The sequence below is a fragment of the Phalaenopsis equestris genome, unplaced genomic scaffold (assembly GCF_001263595.1).
Source record: "Phalaenopsis equestris unplaced genomic scaffold, ASM126359v1 Scaffold000226, whole genome shotgun sequence".
Classification (NCBI taxonomy): domain Eukaryota; kingdom Viridiplantae; phylum Streptophyta; class Magnoliopsida; order Asparagales; family Orchidaceae; genus Phalaenopsis; species Phalaenopsis equestris.
Window position 1 is genome coordinate 887398 of NW_018164668.1, and position 19928 is coordinate 907325.

The window sequence follows — 19928 nt, forward strand, 5'->3', positions numbered from 1 at the left end:
TTAAATATTATTCATCAAGGGCGGTTATTTTCATATATTTAATGCCATCCCTTCTAATTCCAGAGGAGGTGAAATTGCTGCGGAAGCTCTCGCAGGGTCGCAGTCTCGCACGATATTTTGTTCGTTTCCTCTTCTCGATCGCCAGCTCGCCGCCATAAATCTCAGGTCTAAATCTCAAAGGTATCGAAAAATTACTTTGATTTGTTCTTCAAAACCCTAAAGCTATAATCGATAATCTATGCCTCGAGGTCTGCTCGTCTCTCTCTTCCATCTTTTCTGTTGTGTTTTTATGGGGCTTTGAATCTCCCATGGCGATGCCCTAACCGTGCTTTGGTCCTTTGCTTATTGAAATATTGTGTTGGATTTTTCTTTCGTTTTCTCAGTTTTTTTGTGTTGGATTCTTTGTTCTGAAGTTCGGCAATTAATTGACAATTATCACACATCTTGTTCCAGTTTTTTTTTTTTTGGATTATATAGTTTCGGCGATTTTTTTCTATATTAGATTTGGGCTTTTCAAATCAATACTGTATGGGGGAGGGAACCGAATCTCGAGAAAAAAGGGCTGCAACTTTTTTGTTTTTCACAGAAACATATACGGATTAGAGCTTTTTCACATCGGGAAACATTTATGTTTTAAATTTCTGGATGGTATATTCTTTAGATGATTAGGATGTGATTTGAGATGTGGAAGGAAGATTGGGATTCCTTGTCTGTAATGTTGATAGGGGACAAGGAGAAGGTAGAATGGAACATTCTCAAAAGGGGATAAGAAAGGAGATGCTCAGCTGTGTTTTCTTACTGATAGTTCTTAAACAAGCGAAATGTGTTGATATTATTATTTGGTAGGGAAGTTCTCATACATACCACAATTTTCTTATGTACTTAACATGTCTAACACTTAAAATTTTGATATTTGCATTTATATAATCACATCAAAGCGGAAGGTCGAAAAGAATCATTCAGTCTAAACAAAAGTTGGGAAATTTACACATGTAAAATGTAATTCTCATGTATTTACAGATACAACATTTTGATGCTTTAATGCTATGCATGAAAAGGTGCTTTTCACTTCAAAAAGCTGGCAGACATTATCAGGAAGTTTGAGCATCTTTTTTATAGTGGATTTTTTGTGTAGCCTTTTGGTCTTTTTTGTGGAAAGATCTTTTTTATAGGATCAAATGACTCATTACTTATTCTTGCTGTCCGTGCATGGGCTTGCAAGTTGCTACAATAAAGAGAAACAAAACCAAAGGATCTAGTGTGAGATTCTGATCGACCACACAATTCTTATGTATTTAGATATTTAACACCTAACATTCTTATTTACACACGTACTATTCATTCAAATCTTTAACATCACATCAAATATATCACCGTCACTATCTTTTTAAAAGTGAAATACACATTTTCATGCATAGGTTTGTGACACTGGAGTGTTATAGGTGTAAATATCAAACCCTGGTTGTTAGATATGTAAATACATAAAAATTGTGTGGTATGTATGTAAATTTCCCTTTTTTTTGGCATTGCATTTAGTTATGTAATTGAACTAACAAGTTAAAGTTTTGTATTTTCTTATATAATGAATTACCAAGCAATTTTCATTTCACTTGGATCAGTTTTCTCTAACTGTGTTGCAGGCAATATCAAGTTGTGTCGAAAATTCATACTTTAGAGGAGGATCTAAGCCTCTTAACAATCTATCTAAACCTGAAATTAGTCTTGTTTGGGCATTGAATTCTCTGAAATTCTAATGTCGATCTATTTTGTTTTTTTACCCATTTTTGCAAGTCATTATCCTTAAGTTTCTGCATCTCAAATCGAATAAGTGGTTTGTTGTCTGCAACAAATAATCTAAACTATTTGTTAATATTTCCAGTAAATAATTTGCTTCTGATGTTTTTATAAATTATTACATAAGTTTTGGTTTATTTCTCCTGTTTTCGTTGGATTTTGATGGCTGGAAGCTATGATAGTTTTCTGCTATCCACATTTTTTTTTTAAATTGTTATTTGTAGAGTTGAAAGTTTCTGATATTCATTTTCATGTTCTGTAGAATTGAAATTATTGTTTTGGGTATCTAACTTGATCCATATTTTTCTTGGGATGTTTACTTACATAGCACCCAATTCTTATGTATTTACACATCTAACACCTAAACTTTCTTTTTAGAGTTATACCACCCAAATCTTTCATATGGCATATTTTAGCTTTAAAAAAGTGAAATACACCTTTTTATGTAGGTAAGGGGGCATTTATGTAAAAATTAAAGTTTACGCGTTTGATATGTAAATATATAGGAATTGAGTGGTATGTATGTATGCCATTCATTTTTCTTCGAATTCATTTTTGAAAGTTTCAAGCAAAGAATTAAACTAATATTAGAACAATATTCTTCTCTCATATTCATTTCTCATGCTTGTGAGGTTGAATTTGGATTAGTTATGAGTATCTTAATTGCTTACATTTTCCTTTTGAGTCATGATTCTATTAAAACATATATATGTTGAGTGTGTTGTTACCCTTAACGTGCACTCCCCCTGTCTTTTTAGTTATTTATGAAGTTTTTTTCTTGGGCATTAACATACATACCACCTAATTCCTATGTATTTACACATCTAACACCTAAACTTTATTTTTTATATTTATACCACCTAATTATTTCACATCACATAAACAATACCACTATTTTAAGTCTTAAAAAGTGAAATACACCTTTTCATGCACATGTAAGGTAGCATATATGTAAAAATTGAAGTCTAGGCATTAGATATGTAAATACATAGAAATTGAGTGCTATATATATATGCAAATCTTCCCTTTTTTTGTATATCCTTGCCCCATGCATGTGCTTGAAGAAATTTAATTTTCTGACAATCAAGCTCCAAAATTTATGAGTGTCTAAATTGTGGATAAACATGATTGTGATATAGTCGGAACTAACCGTGTTGTCGGAGTATAACATTAGATGGGCGAGCAAATCACCATTTTCCTCTATGATGATAGTTTAAGTTTTATTTGTTTTATGTCGTGGAGCTTAATTTTTTGCTCGATTAAGGAAACACGCTAAATTTATTGGAAGATTAACATACATACCCCTTGTTTCTCATGTACTTAAATATCTTAACACCTAAACTTCAATTTTTACATACATACCACCTTAATTATGCATGCAAAGGTGTATTTCACCTTTTAAAGATTAAAATTGTTGTGATATGAAGGATTTGGGTGGTATAAAAGTAAAAAAAACGAAATTTAGGTATTAGATGTGTACATAGGAAATGGGTGTTATGTATATGCCCCAAATAGATTTAGTAGTGTGCTGTCTTCATGTCTTGGTTGGATGTGTTTTGAGCATTAATCTTTGGGAGCATTTACATACGTATCATAGAATTCCTATGTATTTATATATCTCGCACTGAAACTTTCATATTTACACATATGCACTCAAATTTTTAATATCACATAAAAAATAACATTATTGTCACTTTTAAAAGTGAAGCATGCCTTTTCATGCACAGGCTTAGACCACCAAATGTAAATATGAAAGTTTAGGTGTGAAATATATAAATACATAAAAATCGTGTGCTACATATGTAAATTTCCTTTAATATTTGCTTCTATTTTCTATTATTCTGCTTTGAGTTATTAAATTAAGTTTTTCCTAACGCTAATTCTTTTTTAAAAGTGATGTCCCAGTTGGAAAGGTCATAGGCTTAGCTTTTCTTTGATAAAGTGCTATCTTTGAATTCTACTTTTCAAAAGAATCTCGACTTGACTTCTATGCTAGTTATTTCTTCAGGACATATACATATATATATACATATATACCACCCAGTTCTTTATATTTGTATAACCCAAATCTTTTATATCACCTAAAAATGTCTCTATTTCTGCACCTCTACATGCAAAGATAAGGTACATATATGTAAAAATTGAAAGTTTAAGTATTAGATATGTAAATATCTAGGAATTGATTGGTATGTATGTAAATCTTCCTATTTCTTCTTCTCTGCACTTATCTAATGCAAATCATGTTTTCACTCCCTTTGCATTTTTTTTTTTTTGTTGTTGTGAAGATTTACATAGATACCACCACTCAATTTCTATGTATTTCCGTACCTAAACTTTAATTTTTAAATTCATACCAGCTTGTCAATGCATTAAAACGTATATTTGACTGTTTAAAAGTTAAAATGATGGTATTTTTTATGTGATATGAAAGATTTGAGGGGTATAACTGTAAAAAAGTAAAATTTATGTTATGGATATGTAAATTCCTATGAATTGAGTGGCGTGTGTAAATGGCCCCGTTTTTTGGTTTAGTTTTTTATTCATTTATTTAATTTTGTTCTTTTCAACAGATGGGAGAGCGTGCAATGGCAAGCTCCCAGGTCTCTGAAGTCAACATCGACGTGATTCCGGGCTCCTCAGCAGCCGCCACGGGTAACAAGGTTTGGGGCGGCCCAGCCTGCGATTTCTCCGATAGCAAAAACAGCTCGAAGGATGCCAGAGAAAGATCTGCATCCATGAAAAAGCTACTGATGGCTGTTGTTCTCTGCATCATATTCATGACAGTGGAAGTAATCGGCGGGATCAAATCAAACAGTCTCGCCATCCTAACCGACGCCGCCCACCTCCTCTCGGACGTCGCCGCCTTCGCCATCTCCCTCTTCTCCCTCTGGGCTTCGGGGTGGGAAGCGACGCCTCGCCAGTCTTACGGGTTCTTCAGGATTGAAATTCTTGGAGCTCTGGTCTCCATTCAGCTCATATGGCTCCTAGTCGGCATTCTGGTCTACGAAGCGATTGTGAGATTGATATACGAGAGCGGCCAAGTGGATGGTTCGTTGATGTTCGCCGTGTCAACCTTTGGCTTGGTTGTCAACATTATCATGGCCGTGTTGCTTGGTCATGATCATGGCGGCCATGGCCATGGTCATGGTCATGCTCATGGCCATCATGATCATGATCATGGTCATGAGCATTCTGACCATGATGATGATCATGATGATGGGCATGATCACCACCTCGAGCACGGCGAAGAGCACTTCCATTGCCATGGTGTCAGCGTCACATGCCATCATCATCATAATAATCAACATCATCATGATGTGAAGGAGCCTCTTCTAAACCATTCAAACCCTAAACCTGCCTCCAACAAGAAGAAGAAGCAACAAAAGAGAAATATAAACGTTCACAGCGCGTACCTCCATGTGCTCGGTGACTCCATCCAAAGCATAGGGGTGATGATCGGAGGAGGGGTCATTTGGTGGAAGCCGGAATGGAAGATTATCGATCTACTATGCACCCTCATATTCTCGGTGATTGTGCTCGTGACGACGATAAGGATGCTGAGGAGCATACTGGAGGTTCTGATGGAGAGCACGCCGCGGGAAATCGACGCGACGATGCTCGAGAAAGGGCTGTGTGAGCTCGAAGGCGTGGTCGCCATTCATGAGCTTCACATATGGGCCATAACAGTGGGGAAGGTATTGCTGGCCTGCCATGTGATTGTCACACCTGAGGCTGATGCTGATGATGTGCTTGATAAGGTGATTGGGTATATAAAGAGGGAGTATAATATAAGTCATGTGACTATTCAGATTGAGAGGCAGTAGAAGAAATAATTTGAAGGTTTTTTTTTTTTTTTTTTTTTTTTTTTTTTTTTTTTTTTGTGGTGGAAGATTGGTGGATTGGGATTGAGAGAAAGTGGTGTTGCTAATATGATGTTCAATTTCTGTGATTTGGTTGAGCTATTTTTTGCTTTATTTATCTTCTTTTTTTTGGAAGATTTACATGCATACCCACTCAGTTCTTATGTTTTTACATAGCTAAACACTTCAATTTTTATATGCATGCCACTTCAACCATGCATGAAATGGTGATGTTACATTTTAGAAGTGAAAATGGGGGGTATTTTGATGTGATATGAAAGATATGGGTGGGGTATGAATATAAATGAAGTTTAGATATGTAAATACGTAGCATTTGTGGGGTTTGTAAATGACACTCTTTTTTAGTGGAATGAAGATAATGGTTAGGGTCATGAGGTGCTCTTGATGGTTTATGACACTAAAAATGTTTCAGGCGTAAGTTACGTCCGGACAACAGACAGATACATTAGAAGGGGGGTTTTTTTTTCTCTCCTCAGTCATGTCCAGTAAATCGCGTCTGTTGTCCGGATGTAACTTTGAGTACTTTGAACGCAATATTTTTTTTTACGACACACTATGATGTAATTTGAGTGTGTGTTACTTGGAAAAAATAATGTTTTAGGAAGCATTTCATTAGTTTTGTTATTTTGCATAACATCATAAGCTATATTGTTGCATGAAATCATTTTGTATGGAATTGGAAAAAAGTGATATTTTGGATGGTTGTGAGTATTATGAATGATGTTATTTCAAATGCAGTGAATTATGGCCATGATGATTCATCATTCATATGCATTTAAACATAAATAAATAAAGAAAATATCATAAAATTATTGATGAGAAATATTTGATGATTCTTATGAATTTACATATCTAACACCCAATGTATATTTTATTTTTATATAGTTCATGAAGGTAGCATTTTTAATGTGAAGCTAAATGATTTGAGTGGCATTAAAGTAAATATGAATACTTAAGTGTTAGATATGTAAATGGGCATTTACATACATGCCACCCTATCCATACATGAAAGGGTGTATTTTACATTTTGGAAGTAAAAAATAGTGATATTTTTATATGACATGAAAGATTTGGAAAAAAAAAAAATGTAAATATTAGAATTAAGATTTCAGAAATGTAAATAGGCAAAGATTTGAGTGGCATGAATGTTAATACCCCCTTGCACAATTTTATTAAGAGAGTATTGAATATCAGCACTATATAATGACACTCATAATTAATGTCATGAAAAATATATTTTTTTTATGAAGCATAAGAACAAATAAGGCATTTGCTACAATTAAAATTCTAATGAATTTTATACAAAATTCTTATTTAACGAACGAAACGAACACATGCTTCTCTCCAATTTCATATTAGCATACATTAGATGTAAATAATGGGAAAAAATATTACTTCAGGAATACAGATGCATCAATACTCCAATGGGGAGGTGTCACGTGACATTATCGTGGGACCATTACATATGTGGCACCTCTTCATTGGAGTACTGATGCATCAGTACTCTTGAGGTAATATTTTTTCAAATAATGGGTTATTAATGTCAAACTCTTTTCAAACCATTCAAAGACCATAGAAACTTTCTTAATTAGATATGTAACATTGAGAATGTAAGTTAACCACAATCTTTCAAAATCAATAAGTGCTCCCATTGAGAAAAGTACATACATATTACATACATAGCACCCAATTCACATGAATTTACCCTTCTCACACCTAAACTTTCAATTTTACACTCATAACATTTTATCTATAGATGAAAAAATATATTTGACTAATTTCATATGATATTTGTAATTATGATAGTTTAGGTGTGACATAAATAAATATGAAAATTTTGAATGCTACCTATGTTAAAGCCCCTTAACCATTTTGGAAGCATTAACTTTGCAAAAAAATTAAACATTCATAATAATTTTGATGACAAAATAGTAAATTTTGAAGATATTTATGTAAAATGTGGAAGATTCATGACACAATTCAAAATTCTATATATATAAAAAAAATTGGAGGATTTACATTCATATCAATTTTTCAAAATTACATAAAGAACCATATATATATATATATATATTGATGTAATTTAAACACTAAAAAAACAAATATTCGACACGATGAAAGACGTAATTTGTTTCGCACTTTCGGGGGCATATATTGAGATTGCAAAGTTCAAAGGTTGATGATGAAAAAAATGAAGTTGAAGAGGGGGAACTTGAAAGAACTTGCAATTATGAAACTATCTGCATAATTTTAATTTACAAGAAAAAAAAAATATAATAAATCAAGCAGAAGCAACAGCAAGAAAATATGTCATACTCATTGAAAATAATAATAAAAAAAAAGTATATAAAACATAAATATGATTTATATATATATTTAGTATATTTGCTTGATGCAAATTTATAAAAAATAGAACAAAAATCACTATGTAAGCTTTAGATTCTCATGAACTTATCTATGTATTGGTCATTTCTTCAGTTTGAAGCACTGTTGAGTTTGCCTCTAGTTTAGAATGAGTGCACCCTGCCAGCAAATAAAAAGGGGGGCATCTTCTCATGCATAGGTAAAGGTGTCATATATGTAAAAATTAAACTTTAGGTGAAGCATTTTTTGGGCTGTCAAATGACTCTTTGTTCGGCTCGTTAAGAAGCTCGTGTTCAATTCGTTTGCTAAATAAACGAGCCAAACACAAACACTTTTTTTTTAGCTTGATATATAAACGAGCCAAACACGAACAAAGATTTGTTCGTTCGTGTTTGGCTTGAAATATTACTCATCAATTTTACATATTTATATATATAATTGATGAATAGTATTTAAAAAAAAAATAATTGACTACAAGGCTACAATGATTTAAAGTCAATCCAAATAATTAATTAAAAAAATAGAATAAAAATATATTAAATTATATTTGAAAGATGCTTTATTATAAACAGTAAGTTTTAAATCTTGCCCCAACCTTTAACATCATACAGTTGCGTGATTAGGATTTGTCAATATGACTCTTTGTTCGCAAACAACTCGTGTTCGACTCGCTAAGCAAACAAGCCGAACACAAAGACATTTTTTGTGTTCGAAATATAAACGAGCAGAACACAAACAGAGTCTGGGCAATTGAACACGAACAAAGCCTGGGCTCACTCGTGTTCGACTCGTTTACAGTCCTAAGCATATGTAAGTACATAAGAAAAAGGTGATATGTATGTAAATCTTCCAAAAAATAATAGTAATAAATTATTTAGAAAATTCATATGAAGATACTTTAAAAATAAGTACAAGAGATGAAATATTTGGAAAGTGTGTAGAGTTTTCTGAGAATGGGTTGGCTACATACAGTGTTGAGAAGTTTGAAGGCTGCAGCTCGTGTGAATTTCCTTGCAAAGAGGAAGCACGGCGACGGCTTCCCTTTGCTGCTACACCATTCTCTCCTGTACTCTGTCTCGTAGTATATGTTATCTATTTTCTGTTCATGAAGGAGCATGATAAAATGCTAGGATAATTAATAAAAATAAAAAATAATAATAATAAAAGAATAAAATATATTAGATAATTAATAGGAGTATTTACATGCATACCACTCAATTCTAATGTATTAACATATCTAATGCCTATACTTCAATTTTCACATATATGCCCTTACTTATGCATGAAAAGATGTATTTCACTTTTTACAAGATAAAATAATGATATTTTTTATGTGATATGAAATATTTAGGTGGTATAACGGTTAAAAACAAAGTTTAGATGTGGTATGTGTGTAAATTCCCCTAATTAATAAATATGAAATTTATCTATATACCGCATAGTTCTTATGTATTTGCATATCAAGCCCCTTGTTTGATATTTATATTTCTAATACTTCGCTGTTATAAACATATGCATAAAAAGTTGTACTTCGTTTTTAAAAAGCTAGTCATTGTGATTTTTTTGATGTGATAATGAAAATTTAAATACTATGCATGTAAATATAAAAAATTTAAATTAGGTCCAGAGGCGAACCCAAGAAGAGCAATTTGGTCTTTTGCCCCTCCTGAAATATCAATTTGTCGTTCGTTGCCCTAACCCCCCTCCCAAGTTGGGTCTCGGAGGGCAGTTCCCCCTGAAAAATGATGTTGGTTCCGCCCCTAAACTTAGGTGGTATGTATGTAAATGCCTATGTAGCTCGCTTAAATTCAATGAAATGATCTCATTCAATGATGAATTAATTACTTAGATGACTTGCTCTATGTTTTTATAACAATTTTTGAATATCACATACACTTATTAATTATGCAATTAGGCATACAAGTATACAATAAAAATATCAAAATAATAACTAGATGCATAGATTTACTTGTTTATTTTTCTCATCAATATTTAAATTTCAACTGATAACTTGTATAATGATAATCGAACTATGACAATTTTGATTAACGCTGTCATTGTCGGCCCAAGCCCGGATGTGAAAAGTGGAGGGTTATGTTAGGTAGTCGACAGCCGGCGTAAAACTTGTCAAAAAAAATCATGATATGATAAGGGTATATGTTTAAATCATTAGCATCAAATATATAATTATTTAGGCTTGCTATTGGCTCAAACTCAATAAAAAGAAGCTTGAACAAATTTCAAATTTCAGATCATTTTCAAGCTAATAAAAAAAATAAAAGAACAACAATTTTGACAACAACTATGAATATGCCATGCAAAAGATAGATTTGAAAGCTATTTTGAGTATTAACTTTTTGGGCCATTTACATGCACACCACACAATTCTTAAATATTTAAATATCTAAGCTTTGATATTGACATGCAAAGCACTCAAATCTTTACCAACACAAAAGAAATAACACTATTACTAGCTTTTTAAAATTGAAATACATCTTTTCATGCATAGGTTTATAAAATCAAAGTGTCATAAATGTAAACATCAAACTTTAATATTGGATATATAAATACATAAGTATTGTGGGTATGCATGTAAATTTCCCCAACATTTTTTCTCGTTTGAAAAAGTTACATCACATCAATTTTAACAGATCTGAATATAAAAAAGTTAAATCAAGACTAAAAAGTTAAAAGAGGCATTTACACACATACCACCCAATTCTTATGTATTTCTATATCTGCCATCTAAACTTTAGTTATTAAATTTATGATATCTTTCCCATTACATCAAAAATACCACAATTTTAACTTCTAAAAAGTAAGATAACGCCTTTTAATGCATATGTAAGGTGACATGCATGTAAATTTTGAAGTTAAAGTGTTATATATGTAAATACATAGTAATTGAGTGGTATTGCATGTAAATCTTCCAATTTAAAATAAACTAGACCATTGGTTGCATATCATGAGAAGGACCAGTCACATCTATTCAAAATTATCATACAAATGTTCTCACCATTTTAAAACTTGTCATAAACTAATGCATGAAATAGTGTATTTCAATTTTAAAAAGTTAGCAATCATGATATTATTGATGTAATGTTAAATATATGAGGGTCAGATATCTAAATATGAAATTTTAGATGTTAGATATTTAAATAGATGAGAATCGTGCGGTATGTATGTAAATGTCCCAAACCAAACATATAATTAAAAGGAACAAGAAAAGAATATTTGAATAAATATAAATCATAAGGTTTACCTGTATGGATTTTACAAGTTTAGGAGTGGCGTCGGAAAGCCTGTAGGTCAGCGGATGCCATCCACGCCTTTCACGGTCTTTGGAGGAGGACATATCCCATACAGTATGGGTCAAGGATCTTCTAGTAAGTTCATCCTCCAATCCATATTGCTGGAATTAGGATGCAAAACATCAATTATATACATATATATAATGTCTTTATGTATTTACATTTGTAACACCCAAAGTTTGATTTTTTACACTTATAACACCTGGTGTCATAAATCTATGAATGAAAATGTGCATTGCACTTTCAAAAGATAGTGTTTGTATCATGTTAAAGATTTGAGCGGTATGCATATAAATATGAATGTTTAGATGTTAGATGTGTAAATACATGAGACTTATGTGGTATGAATGTAAATGCACTGTCTATCTATCTATCTATCTATATATATATATATATATATATATATGTATGTATATATATATATATATTAATTTAGTAATTTTTTTTCAAGTTCTAATTTTTATTTTTTAAAAATGCTCAAAATACCTTTTAGATGGCTTGAGTGCTTTAATAAATAAGTTTGAACTTAAGGCGACGTACCAAAAATGTTCTATTCCAAATCAAAATATAAAAAATTAAAATTAAATATAAAAAAAATGATAAAAGTGATCCAAAATGGCCTCTATGTAGATAAAAACTCAAGTCTTTCACTCTCACAGACTAAAGAAGAGTAAATAAGTATAATATGTCTAGTGAAACAATATCACTGATAAAGTTATCCTTTTGTTTCTAATCATGTTCATTTTTCCAGCTCTTATTAGTGTTGAAAATGGGAAAGAATGCACCTATAATATATATAATTTTCTGAAATGAAATTTCTTCTATACTCCCAACTTTTAAGACAATTAATGGTGATGATTATAAATATATAATTATTAAAAAATCGGTTTTCTTAGAATCCATATTCATGGAGGAATTGAATAATTTGAGCACAACCTAACTGTCCACATTAATCTTCATCCAAAAAACACAACCCAAATTATTAATAACTAATCAATCATTATGAAACAAATTTCATGAAATATATAGAGCATATATAATCACTAAAAATATTTGTAAATAATGAAAAAAGTAAATCATTACAGAGTACTGATCAATTTATTAAAAAGCTCATTTCTCTTAATTAAATAAAAACATAGTTATCATAATTAAGCATAATTAGTAAGCTTAATGAATATAGTAAGAAATTAAGGCTTCGCTTTAAGTAATTTAATTCATAATGATGAAAAGATTAGGAATATGATCACTTATAATAAATAGAACAGTTCTGCATAATAAATAAATAAATAATAAACCAAAGAAATAGAAAATCAAGTCATGTAAATCTCTATTTTTTGCAATCTACATTGAAAATTATAGACAAAATATTGATATATGCCACCAAGGCATGAGTCAAAAAATAGAAAAAATTCATCAAATTAAAAAGAAGTGACGGATGAGCTGCCCGAGCATGAGTCAACAAATAAATAATATACTACAAAATCGATTCTGCCCAAAGTTCCTTGAATTAATCTAATTTGTAATTTTATTTTTTTTAAGTTATGTAGATTATATTTTATTTCATGGCTAAATAATTTTGAGATTATATAAAATTCATTATAATAATGCAGAGCTCTTTTTCAAAATAAGAAAGCTATGGGGGACTATAAATAAACAAAATTTTGAATTCATCTTGCTATCCATGCACTCTCTCTCTCTCTCTCTACCCCTTGAAACCAAACTCGGTGTGGAAATAAGGTGAGGAGATATACAACACAACCACTAGTAATTTTATAGAAGCCAGAAATTGAAAATAAAACAAACAGAAAGAAAATAACAGTGGAAAATACTAGAGAATAGGGTTTAGGTAGTGCCGGTTCGGTGGCAAGGAGGCGGCTAGCATACTAGAAACAGCAAGACAGCTGTTTCCAAGAGTCGAGACAGCAAGCAAGCAGCAGGAACAGCCGTGGGAGGGCTGTACGGGGCAGTAACAGCAAAGATGTGAACCAGAACAGCCGTGGGACTGGCTATTCGAGGTGGCGGCAACAAGGGGACAAGCAGGTACAGCTGTAGAAATGCTGTTCTAGGTGGAGGCAGCAAGGAGAAAGGGGAGGACAACAAGACAGCTGCTGCCCTAGATGGCGACAGCAGGTTGAAAGCAGAAAACAACAAGTTTCTTGTTTTCTAGGGTGGCAATAGTAGGCAGACTATGAAGGGGATGTGGGAGTGATAAGGAAAAAGGATGGGAGAAAGATATAGGAAGGATAGACATCACCTGGAGACTAAGATTAAGTCGGCGCACCACTTGGAACCGTAGGATGCAGTTCTAGAAAGGGAAAAGAGGAGTCGACGGCTTTGCAAACTCAAATCAACAAAAAAACTAAACCCTAAACAACAAAAAAACACTTAAATAGGCCTACTACTATTGGGAGGGTCCCCCAGCCCACACGTGAATTTACCGAGGTTGGCGGAGCTTCAAACTCATTTGTTGAAGCTTCTAACTCCTCATGATATTGTATCAGGTCAGCCACGTTAAAAGTGGTAGAGCTGTCGTAACCTCCAAGAATTAGAGGGCCTTCGACTACACCTCTAGAAGCACATGAATTCAATTTCGGATGCACTGTGTTTCAAAACACCCGAGAAGTTTTCTCGAATTGTGAGTAACCATCTCATTGTTGAACTAAACAAGTACTTTGTGTCAAGCGAACTCTGCAAATCCTCCAAAATTAGCTCAATGTAAGCTCATTCCTCTTTGACGTGAAGACAAACTGAATCTCCCCTAATAGTGGCAGCCTTGATGGGTAGGCAATCAGTCAGAATATTTTGAAACTCTCTCCATAGTGGTTGCCATGTGTCTGACATTGGTTCCTCTATCTCAACACATTTAACATCACCAAAACTAATCTCACTGACGTCTCATAGCAAGAGCGCCTATAACCTCGGACTCCAAAGAAGGTAGGGGAACTATGTGTTTTTCATTCTTTGACGAATGACCAAGTGTTGTTGAACCCATCATGCAGAGTCTTATAAAATAGGGTTGTTGATTTTGAAAATCAGAAAAGGAGGAATTAGAGTTAGGTCAAGATTTGGCTATGTTTTTGTGAGTTTAGGTCACCCTTAGAGGAACTAAGGCCAAATGATACCAGAATCAGTGTGAAGAATCAGTGTGAAAATAAGGTGAGGAGAAACAAATCACAACAACTAGTAATTTTATAGAAGCCAAAATTTGAAAATACAACAAACTAAAAGAAAATAACAATGAGAACTATTAGGGAATAAGGTGGCAAGTAAGCGGCAAGCAAGCTGGAAACATCAAGATAACATTTTCCAAGAATTCGGACAACAACCAAGCAGAAAAAACGGCTGCGACAGGGCTGTCAGGGGCAACAACAGCAAGGATGTGGTCCCAAATAGCCTTGGGGCTGACTATTTAGGGTGGTGGCAACAGGGGGGGAGCAGGTACTGTCATAGGAAGGTTGTTCTAGGTGGTGGCAACAAGGAGGAATGGGAGGACAATAAGACAGTTGTTGTCCTTGGGCGGCGGCAGCGGGTTGGACACAGACAAGAAGTTTATTGTTCTGGGCGGCGGCAACAGACAGACAGACATGCAGGCAGACAAACAATGAATGAGATGTGGGAAGTATGGGGGAAATGTATAGAAAGGATAAACACCACCAAAAGACCAAGATACAACCAAAACACCATTTAAAACCTTAAGATACAACCCTAGAAAGGGAAAAAAGGAGTAAGCTATTCTACAAACTCAAATCAATCAAAAAATAAACTCTAAACATCAAAGACACTTAAATAGACCTACTACAATGAGGAGTGGGGCCCACTCCAAATGGAGAGAGGGCCGACAAGCCAACTCGCACAAATCGATCTGGGGTCCCCCCAGTCACCGCATTACCCCCTTTCTCCTATTCAGTTTTCCCTTCTCTTTAGTTTTTGGCCCCGTTTGGGGCAGCATATAAGTGCAGGCGGCGTTTTGAAATCGCCGCCATCTTGTTTGTTTCCAGCGTTCGAAGTGCGTTCAGAAAATGTCGTTTCGGTTTTATATATTATACCCGACCGCGGGATCAACCCCACGGCCAGGCATTCGATCTGCGTTTCGGCTAATTTTTCCTTTCGTGCCCTCAGCTCGCCTCTCTCCCTCGCCGCGTCTTCACAGACCTCCGCAACTCCCATCTCCGCTCCGCTGCGTCTTCACATTCTCAACTCCAAACTTTCCCTCCTTCCCTCCCCTCCTCTCCTACCGAGAAGCACCACATCTCTCCCTCGCTCGACCTACAGACCTCCGCAACTCCCATCTTTCTCTTGCTCCGCTCCGCCGCATCTTCTACAATCCTCCACAACTCCAATCTTTCCCTCCTTCCCTCCCCTCTGCTCCTACCGAGAAGCACCGAGAAAGATAAGGCATCGAGGAAGGTAACTCCATATTTCTCCTCCTCTGCTCCCCTCCGTCACTCCTTGTATTTCCTCCTCTACCTCTGGAAAAAATTTTCAGTGTGCCTTGATAGGCATTCTCTTGTCTCATAAATTTAATTATAAATCATGTTTATTTATTTATAAAGCATGTTTATTTATTCATGTTTATTTATTTATAAATCATGTTTATTTATTCATGTTCATTAATTTATAAAGCAGCTTATCTCACAAATCATATTTATTTATTTATTTATGTTTTGAAAAGATTAATGGTCCATGGAAGACTTCACAGGCTGGTGCAATGTGGAAACCAGAAACATAAAAGCTGTAAAATATTTATAGTCTGTTTTATTATTAGTTTTCAAAAGTTTGTTGTGGATAATGAACTATGGGTAGGTTCGTGATATGTAGCAGATATGGAATGAAATTTTAGCAAGACAAACCTCAATGTTCACACTATTCAAGCATCTGTGCATCAACATGATGATAAAGCTCAATGAAATTGACTCATTTATTTTTTTTCTTATTTTTTTTACTCTGCTCTGACATGGGAATTTGGCAAAGTGTCGTTGTTGATTAAATGTTGCTATTACTTGCATGACTAATGAATGAACTGGCGAAGTAATGATTAATTGAGGACATCATCTTATTACCTATCTACGTTTTTTCTCTTGAATAGTAATTCCATGCTTATTCAGAACGGGACAGAATGTTCATTTAACTAAAAAAAATTGTAAATAAGCTATTTACAAAACGTATAAACCAAACAACTAAACAACTTATTCAGAACGGGACAAAATGATCATTTATCCAGAATCAGCTATTTTCCAAACGCACAAACCAAACAACCAGTCAGCTTACCTGGATCAGCTGCTCATCAGCAGATTATCAGGATAAGCTGCTTATCAGCATAAGCTGGATAAGCTGCAGCTGCCCCCAAACAGACCCTTTATCTCCCCCATAATTTATCTCTTCTCCTTCACCTCTATCAATTTTGGCATTAGCACATCCGATATAATGAAGAGCTAACTTAAGCGAGAAGATAAGAACCGCAATGGCTTGAAATTTTGGTGAACTATTGCCCTACTCGTACTAATTCAACTTGAGGTTCAACATAATCTATGCTTTCTTAAGCTAAGTTTTTCCGGAGATTATTCATGCTTTATGAAAAAATCTTATGCTTATTGCCATCATTACCCCTAAAAAACCCTAATTTACATGTGCACAAATCTTAAAAGCCACAGAATTATTATATTATAAATTTTTGTTGGAAGAGGAATACTTGTGATTTTATAAATTTACGCCCACATAAGCTCACCATTAGTGTCTGCAAATTCTCACAAATATTTTCCAAATTCTTCAACGGTACAAATTTGACAGTGAAGAGAATATAAATAGAATGTAGAAATTGAGGGGTGTTCATTGAAGATAACTCTTTTGGATTCACCTTCTTGAATATTCAGCAAACTTTTGATTTGTACAAAATGATGCAAACAGGATACTGTAAATAGTCGTTGATGAAGATTCTGAACATTTGGGAACGATAACATGACCCAATGAGAGAGAGTGGGGTGGAAGAAGAACATGTACAAAACTTTAAGTGAGAGGGAGAAATGGAAGCACATCCCAAAAGGAGGAAAAGGAGAGAAATCTTTAAGCCAATGTTCTTCATTCAAGGATCTTCAATTGCTCCATAAAGTCCCTTTTGTAAAGGAGATACCTCAATACTTGTACTAAAAAAGGCTCAAAATAATAAGTTAAGATATCCTTATTATATAATAAAAATATGAAACCCAATGAAAAATAAGTTTAAAAACCAAATGGACACATGATGTGTTTGCATGAATCCCACTCCCTCCCCCTCCCCATCCAAGTATGCGTTCACGTTTATGAAACTCTCCACTCTGCCTCATCCTAACACTCTTTTGGCCAAATTATTATATTTGTAAGATCTCAAGTAATTCTATTGCCGTGAGATAATGAGCCAAAACAAGTTCCAACAATAATAAATTATTACTGGTACCCTAAACACTAATTTCAGTTTGAATGATTTGAATTAATCTAATTAAGAAAATATGGATTTCAACCCAAGCCATTCAAAATAAAATTAAGAAGTTTTACATAGATACCACTCAATTCCTATGTATTACATATGTAACACCTAAACTTCAATTTTTCACATATAGGCCATCTTAACTATATATGAAAAGGTGTATTTGACTTTTAAAAAATTAAAAAAGTGGTACTTTTTATGTGATGTGAATGATTTTGGTGGCATACATGCAAAAAATAAAGTTTAGATGCTGGATGTGTAAATGCATAGGAATTGTGTAGTATGTATGTAAATACAATTAATAGTGCAATGGTGGCACTTGCACCATGCAATGATCACCTTAATTACAATATCCAAATTTTATCCAAATATTATGCAATTAATAGTGCAATGGTTGCACTTGCACTATGCAATGATCATCTTAATTACAATATCAAAATTTTATCCACATATCATGACATTGTACATAGCAAACATCTTATAAACTGTAAATATTGTCGCATTAAATAAGTTGAATTGCGTACGAACAAAACTTACTGCTAGCAAAGTTTGAACATAGTGCTCATCTGGTATACAGTTATGCTCTTTGGATACATCAACAGACTGCACTAAGAAGATAATTTCAGAAAAAAATAATGTCATCATTTACATCTTGTAAAATTTTTTTTATACATCTCAAGCAGAATAATTTAAAACTGTTATGGAGTATCGAAGTAATAGAGATGAGTCCCAATTGAACATAACCACAAAGCAAAAGCAATTAAGAGAATAAACCCCAAGAGGAGTAACAGAAAATTTAGTAATTCAGCAGACTAAAACAAGCAAAAATTATATAATTGAACTCTGGCACACAAACCATATGCAATGTGACAATATCATGCGTTGACATGGGATTGGAATGGTTCGACATTCGGCCTCTACATTAGGTGAGGAGATTTATTATTTATTTCTTCCAAACAGGAATCTTCAATACAATAAGTATAAGCAATTTATAAAACAATGATCGGGCAGTATCACTCACAAAAGAGAACCGATTCTTCGAATCCTATCCTGAAATTAAAACTCTTAGTTCAGTTCTGAATACACGCAACTAAAAATCCCATTAGTTTATGGTAATAAAATATGCAACGAAGGTGACTACTAACTAATTTTGAATTCCTCCTACTTTATGATATTTGTGGCTAAAACTTTCTCAAAATCATGTGTAAAATTCTTATTACATAGCAAAGGTTTCTGATATTAAATGCGTAAAAAATAATTAGCCATTCTAAACATGAATCATATGTGCATATTTTATTGTCAGCCTTATTTAGCATGTGATCAGCTCAATCCTATCACTAGAGCCAGAACAAGCTTTAGTCAAGTCAAACGTGGAGGTCTTTGGTTATGAAATCAACCCAGTTGCAATCATTTGGTGCTCCCAAAGTATCAAGTTGGTGTGTAAGAATGTTAAGCAGTAGTGTGATCAAGTCACTTTTAAATACTCCCATCCGAGCTTAACCAAATCAGTCACTGTTGACCTCAATTTTCGTGAGGTCTAGTATTCCTCGTAGGAGTTAGGATCTAGCCTTAGGGGTCTTCCTGCGACTATCTTAGAACCTTAGAAGTGGTGTCCGCCTCGTTTTAGTTCAACCTATTTCCGTCCTCTTTTGGAGTTTCGCGTGCGCGGTATCGACTTCTAACACTTAGAAGGATGAAACCGACATGAGGAAACCCAAAATGGATTCCTATAGGACCTTCCCGAGCCTTAGGGTGGCCTTCTGCACAATTCGCACTCCTGCGCGCACCAGCTTCGCAATTCGGAGAGTCGACGTGTCCGATCGCCGTAATTTACATTGCCTGCACCGTTATTTGCCGAGGGCTTGAGTTAACCACTTGTGACGATCGATCGCGGGTCGAAATTTTGTGAAATTTGAATTTTGACGCGTTTTGACCCGATTGTCGACGACGTCGTCCGAGCGACCCCGGCGTACGAAACGGACTGCGCCAACGCGTCCGGAACGTCGATTTTGCCCGAAGAGGACACTCATTTTGTCGCGTGGCCGCGCGCGAGTATATTGTGTTTTAATTAATTAATATATATATATATATATACATATATATATATACATATATATA

General features: G+C 34.0%; 2 protein-coding genes across 4 annotated transcripts in view; one reads left to right on the forward strand and one right to left on the reverse strand.

Annotated features, from left to right (window-relative positions):
- Positions 1-39: 39 nt before the first annotated feature.
- On the forward strand, positions 40-5663 carry LOC110023706 (metal tolerance protein 1-like). Of its 3 annotated transcripts, none has more exons than XM_020723244.1 (2): positions 40-180; positions 4365-5661. In XM_020723244.1, exon 2 carries the CDS (start codon positions 4365-4367, stop codon positions 5616-5618), a length of 1254 nt encoding a protein of 417 aa, XP_020578903.1. In that variant the 5' UTR covers positions 40-180; the 3' UTR covers positions 5619-5661. The 3 variants fall into 3 exon arrangements, with proteins under 3 accessions (XP_020578903.1, XP_020578906.1, XP_020578904.1); XM_020723247.1 differs by having other exon boundaries at positions 76-165; positions 4365-5663; XM_020723245.1 differs by lacking the exon at positions 40-180 and adding an exon at positions 195-248.
- Positions 5664-8079: 2416 nt separating this feature from the next.
- LOC110023701 overlaps positions 8080-19928 on the reverse strand; it is a 64018-nt gene continuing 52169 nt past the window's right edge. Inside the window, exons 8-11 of the mRNA XM_020723237.1 lie at positions 18348-18413; positions 11302-11451; positions 9010-9138; positions 8080-8198 (exon numbers count right to left, since the gene is read on the reverse strand). Of these exons, the coding sequence (XP_020578896.1) occupies positions 8178-8198; positions 9010-9138; positions 11302-11451; positions 18348-18413 (366 nt within the window). The 3' untranslated portion in view covers positions 8080-8177. The remainder of the gene's footprint in view (positions 8199-9009; positions 9139-11301; positions 11452-18347; positions 18414-19928) is intronic.